Source organism: Plecotus auritus, assembly GCF_963455305.1.
Source record: "Plecotus auritus genome assembly, chromosome: 7".
In the NCBI taxonomy this organism is placed as follows: domain Eukaryota; kingdom Metazoa; phylum Chordata; class Mammalia; order Chiroptera; family Vespertilionidae; genus Plecotus; species Plecotus auritus.
Window position 1 is genome coordinate 25,727,069 of NC_137774.1, and position 6,508 is coordinate 25,733,576.

General features: G+C 38.8%; 1 protein-coding gene across 1 annotated transcript in view; it reads left to right on the plus strand.

The window, feature by feature from the left end:
• Positions 1 to 5,055, plus strand: part of TEX14 (testis expressed 14, intercellular bridge forming factor) — a gene marked incomplete at both ends in the record, with an annotated part of 71,739 nt that extends 66,684 nt beyond the window's left edge. Inside the window, 4 exons of the mRNA XM_080679210.1 lie at positions 855 to 947; positions 2,915 to 3,021; positions 4,260 to 4,311; positions 5,019 to 5,055. Of these exons, the coding sequence (XP_080535336.1) occupies positions 855 to 947; positions 2,915 to 3,021; positions 4,260 to 4,311; positions 5,019 to 5,055 (289 nt within the window). The remainder of the gene's footprint in view (positions 1 to 854; positions 948 to 2,914; positions 3,022 to 4,259; positions 4,312 to 5,018) is intronic.
• Between the last annotated feature and the right edge of the window lie 1,453 nt (positions 5,056 to 6,508).

The window sequence follows — 6,508 nt, forward strand, 5'->3', positions numbered from 1 at the left end:
GGTTTTGTGGGAGACAGAGGAGAAAAAGGGGAGGGAGATAAATATATATTTTTAAGTTTTAAGAAATCTTTTGATCATAATGTATGATGTAACTCCAGTCCTTCTGTCTCTCCAAAACATCCCCAGTAATATCTATGTCATTATTCAAGGCAAAAGAAGAGTAGTTCAAGAAGGTGGAGTTACATTTGATTATATAAAGTCACATGATCAAAAGCTAGCTGCTGGTATTATTGTCTCTTCCTTTTCCAAAAGGGCTGGCTTTGCTGGACACAGAGAGATGCCCACAGATGCTCTGTCATCTCAGTCCTCGGCACCAAGCCAGAGTGGAAGATATTTTTCAAATGGGTGGGACTTTACAGGCCTTCTGAAAACACACTCTACATCATTTAGTCTCAGAGGCAGTTCTTAGTAAAAAAATACTTGTAGGAATGAAGGTACAGTTCTAGCCTCAGGTGGAAATTGACTTAATGATCAAGAAATGAGCGGGGGTTGGGGGTGGGGTGGCGAGGCAATGTGGGGGGGGGGGCGGATAAGGACACATATGTAATACCTTAATCAATCAATCAATAAAAAAAGAATTGAGACAGTCTGGCATCAGACTTTGGAAGGTATTGATCTCATGGGTACTGAAGCTTTTTGTCAAGAGGCTTAAAGGAGGATTTTGTGCACATTTAAATTGGGTCTAGGTGACCTCTACAACTCTACATACAATCTCAGTGAGCTCTCATTTTCTTATATGTGTAATGAAAGCACAAACTTGAAGGTCCTTTCACACTGTAAAGTGCTATGGCTCCCTTCTGGAGGGAGACAGGAAATGACTGTTGTCTCAATTCTCTTCGCTTGCCCTTGGCTAGAGCTCACTCTTCTCTCGATGAGGACCTGGAAAGATGGCTACAGCCACCTGAGGACATCACAGTGCTACAGGATCTCCCCAAGGGCTCTGCAAGGTTATTTACTGTTCTCCATCAGGGGATCGTTTTCTTCTTTCTCTGGAAGGAGGACTAGATTTTAGTTTTTAAAAAAACATCTTTCCTTTGTGAGAAATGAATGTCTGGTGATGGCATTACATTGCTGTAGATAAGCCAGCCCTGACTCCTGTCTGCCCGTCTTCCTCCAAACACCCATAGTACTCAAGATATTGATTAACAGATGGATATCAGTATAGAGAGAGGCCTCTAAGATTGCTGTATCTTGGCCCTGTCACCTTCAACATTTTCAATCAGTTGTTTGAATTAAATAAAAAAGGCATGCTTATCAGATTTTTAGATAACACAAGTCTAAAATGAATACAAATGTGATAGGTGATAGACTGTGGATTCAAAATGGTCTTGACAGGTAGAAATGTTAGATTTCTCTAAAGATGAAGCTGAGCATTTGGATCCAAAAGTATAGAATGTGAGAAATCTGACCTAATGTGGAATTTTTTTATTGGAAGATCCTACTCAATGTAATTTCATTGAAAGCAGGAAGTGTGTCATTTATTTATTTACTTAGGGGGGTGGAGAGAAAGAGAGAGTGAGTCTTATTTTTTATATGCCCAGTATTTAGCAGGCATTTTGAGACAGTAAGAATTCAAGAAATTCTTATTGAAGAAGGCATGGGCAGCAACTCCATGAGGCCTCAGTTTGATGCAGTTGCTAAAAAGGTCAATGAAAAATAAAAATGAAAAGGTCAATACAGCATTAATGATGAGTAGACAGAAATGTATTGACCAGATGAAAGTAATGCCTCACACTGGCATGACAGAGTAGGGTTCCTTTCTGGGCATCACATTTTAAAAGGAACACTCACAAATAGAAGAGGATGGCCATTGAACAGTCAGGTCTTGGAAACCATGTCATATGAGAACAGCTGAAGGAGCTGGGGAAGCTCGGCCTGAGAAGAGCAGATGGAGTGGAGAATTTGATAGCTCCCCTCAAATACCTGAAATAACGCAAAGTAAAGAGAGTCAACTTACTCACTTCTGTCCCAAAGGACAGAGCTAGTGACTAGAAACTGCAGTGCAAGGGGGTTTTATTCAGTAAAGCACAAACTTTCTCATAGCCATAGCTATTTGGCAGAGAAAACAGATGCCTTCACACTTACTTTAACAACAGCTCCTTCCCCTCAAGCACAGGCTGGTGACTGTTAGTTTAGTTTCAGAGGCATTTGGACAGAGGTAGAAGCTAACCTGAAGGCTGCTGTGGACTCTAGAGCCTATGATCCTATTAGTGATGAGAGGTTAGGAGGAAAAAGTCCTTCTCACCCTACTGGGCTTTATTTTCTCTCTCATTTACATATTTGTTTTGAATATCTACCAAATGAAAACAGAAGAGAAATATCTGAACAGTGCCAGTTTGGTTCAGCCAGCATCTGTGGTGCACCTACCTCGATCCTAGTGCTGTGCCCTAGGGGCTGGGTGCAGAGGGATGGGACGTCTCTGCCCTTAAGAGCTTATAGTTGAGTGGGAGAGATGTTTTCTGCTTACTAGTCTGATAAACGTGGTCTTAAAATGTTAGATACTTTAATTAGATATTTCAATTCAGAGAGTTTCAGGAAATGAAGGTGAGGTAATGAAGTGCTTGTTGTAAAAGGACACCAATTGCAACATAAGTGAAATGATTTTTTTCTTTGGGACGATATAGCCTAGTGATTGAGAGCAGAATCTGAGACAGACCAGCTCTAGGGCTTACTAGGCATTTAATTTAACTTTTGTGCCTCAGTTTCCCTATCACCTAATGAGGATGGTAGTGATAACTACCTTATATAGTTGTGATGAGAATTGAGTTAATATATATTATAGCCCTTGAACCGATGCCTGGCCTATAGGGAACACTCCATTAGTGCTAGCTATTATTATGTTTCCTTTGGAGTAAGTCCTGTTCCCCTGGCTATTGTGTATATGTTTTGATACGGAAAATCATTGTTATTGAAGGGAGACAAATGCTAAGGTTCAAGAAGTTGGTGAAAAGAAGAGGAAAGTGGAAGAAGGCATGAAGCCAGAGAGGACATCAGAGAGCTTTGTAGGGGCTTCTAAAGAAGGTATGTATGAATGAATAATAATTTACAGTGTAGCTGGGAATCCTTGGGCTTTGATGAACATCAAAGTTACTTAGAAATGTTTTCCAGATGCTATACATAATTCTCATACACATTTCCCTGTAGTTCAGCCCAGGATTTCTGTTAATTGCTAATCATGTCTTCATCACAAAACAGTAACATTCAATTTCATGTCTAAAGCAAGCCTTCGGCCAGTCTCATCATCCTTATTTTGCATATTGTCTGTAAAGATGTTTTGCTTCTAACTGCTCTAGTACCTTCAAAAGAGTTCTAAATTTAGCTCACACACAGACTGCAGAATCCAATAAGAAATCATAAATTGTGTAATTTAAATGGAGTCTACAAGTAATGTGAAAGGTATAAATTAACCTTAATATCAAAACAATTTGATAGAACTTTAAAATGCCATTCACAAATTATGCCTGCCTATATTTAAGTTCCTTCTACTCAGGAAGTTAGAGACATTAACTCTTTCAGATCAGGTATCCCTTTCATCTTTCTCCAGTCCACTCGCATTCTCCTGCTCTCCCTACTCTGCTTTGTGCCCCAGGATGCTGACCCTGCACCTCCTGGGATTCCTGGCCAGCTGTCTTCCCGTTGGCCAGTGTGAGTGCGGCACCAGCATATCAGAGGGCAGGAGAGCCGTTGGGGTATTACATTCCCTGCCTGTCTAATTCAGCACCTCATCTCTGCCTAAAGTGGTGTCCTCCACAAACACAGCCCATTCTTCCCAGTTCCAGCTCTCACTGGGTTCCAGTAACCATCCTGCCCTACCTCCACCCTCCAGTTCTTTCAGACTTAGGAGCGATAATGGCTTCCCACTGCTGCTAGTCACTGGATGCCTTGCCATCCCTTGTTTGCTCCCTCAACTCTGACTGCATCTCTCTAAGTAATTACTTCATTGAAGGTCCTGGGATTGCATTCTGTTTCCTTCAGGACCCTGACTGGGACAGAGCCCAGAGTGTGTGAGCATTGAGCTAGTATTCAATTTACTGAGAATATAATACAGAGGCTTTATGAATTAGCATCATAGTGTCCATAGCTATGACAGGGAACTGCAAAACGTTAGAAGAGGAAACCAATGAACTGTTTTTAGGAAGAATCTAGGTAAAACAGTTCATCTTAAACTAGAGAGAGTACTAATGTGACTTCTGAATACCAGTACCCTTTGACCTAGCAAGTAATCAGGTTATTTTTTCTTTCTCCTATATTTCATCAAGAGGAACTGAAATCTTGTTTTTGGAAGCGACTGAGTTGGTCAGAACCATCCAGGTAATGAGATACCAGATGTTTGTAGGTCAAAGTTCATTATTTCTAAACAACCTGGGCAGACTTTAAACATTTATCAGCATCTTAATAAACATTAGTGACAAAGACTTGAATTCAAAGTTGTTTAATTTTTAAAACATTAATGTTTATACTTAAAACATAAGGTAAAATGAACACTAACTTTGGTGAAGTAATCAGTAGAATTAGCAGAACAGTTTTAGATGGAGGGAGTCCAGAAGATGCTGCTATCAATTGCTTTGTAGTCATTTTGCATTTCCATGATACCCTAGTTGAGCATGTCTACTTTGATTATAAAAATCATGTTATTAACCAATGTTACTCCAGTAAATTTAAAAAATATATATTTTTAATGATTTCAGAGAGGGAGAGAGAGATAGCAACATCAGTGATAAGATAGAATCACTGATTGGCTGCTTCCCATACCTCCTGGCCCCCATCAGGGATCAAGCCCACAACCAGGGCATGTGCCCTGACTGGGAATTAAACCATGATCTGGTTCATAGTTCAATGCTCAACCACTGAGCCACGCTGGCTGGGTCAATAAATTTAATACAATTTTTTAAATTAAAAGAAATAAAAATTTCTTTCCATTAAATTCAGTTGAATAGAAAGAGGCTGCTTTTTGTGTCTTTTAAAAATGTACACACCAACTCAAAACTCCCTTCTTTGTTTTTAAAAAACACACACAGGATAATCGTACTGGATCAGAGTGACTTGTCAGACTGACCGGAACTGGATCATAGATGGACTCCTGGTCCGAGTTTGAGCACCTGCTTGTGAGCTACCTTCTCCCGGGTCTGCTTCAGTCACCATTTGAGTAATGGATCCCTAACTCACACTTTGTTCAGCTGCCACAATAGACAGGAAGACTTGGTCCTGTCTGTTTATAGCACATGTTACCATTTGTTTTTGTTTCTGTTTTCCAGAGAGATATTTTGAGCTTTTATTTCAGCACAGCAGTTGTAATCATTTGTTTTCAGTTAGATGTCTGAAAAGTGAAAGGTAGTGTTGTTGACTGTAAAAATCTCTCATTGTGTTCATAATGGCTTTGGTTTTGTTGACATAGATTTTGAAAACTTGTACTTCTGTTATGTAATAAAATGTTTACTTTTAATAGCAGTTAGCTTTTAGCTGTGTAAGATGTGTTTAATTATTGGGAGAGAAACCACCACAGCAGACAGGTAGAAGAAAAATTATCTCTGTTTTCAGATTATAGGAGCTTATATGTAGAAAACCCTAAGTATCCCACAAAAAAACCTGTTAGACTAAATGAGTTCAGCAAAGTAGCAGGATACAAAGGCAATACACAAAAATCAGTTGCATTTTCATGAACAATGAACAATCTGAAAGGAAAGCACAAAAACATTTACAAAGCATCCAAAAATAATAAAATACTTATTAATTTAACAAAAAAAATGAAACATTTATACTATGAAAACTAAAAAACATTGCTGGAAGAAATTAAAGATGACATAAATGAAAACACATCCCATATTTATATAATGGAAGACTTAATATTTTTAAAATGTCAGTACTGTCCAAAGTGATCTACAGATTCAATATCAAAATCCCAATCCTAAAATTCCTATGAAAGTTCAGTGGACACTGGATAGCCAAAATAATCTTGCAAAGGAAGAACAAAACTGGAGGACTCACACTTCCTGGTATCAAAGCTATAGTAATCAAAACAATGCGATATCAGCATAAAGACAGACCTGTAGATAAACACAATAGAATGGAGAATCCAGAAATAACCCTTTCACATATGGCCAAATGATTTTTGACAAGGGTACCAAGACCTTGGTGAAAGGACCATCTTTTAAACAAATGGTGCTGGGAAAACTGGGTATCTACATGCAAAAGAATGAAATTGAACCCTTATCTAACACCACGTACAAAAATTAACTCAAAATGGAACCAGGACCTACACCTAAGACCAAAAACAATAAGACTCTTAAATAAAACAGGATGAAAACTTTATAGCATTGGATTTGGCAATGATTTCTTGGATATGACACCAAAGGCACAGGCAACAAAAGAAAAAGTAGACATGTGTCAGTTCATGAAAATTTAAAATTTCACTATCCACAGAGTAAAAAGGCAACCCATAGAATGGGAGAAAATATTTGCAAATCATGCCAGCCAGTGTGGTTCAGTGGTTGAGTGTCGACCCATGAAC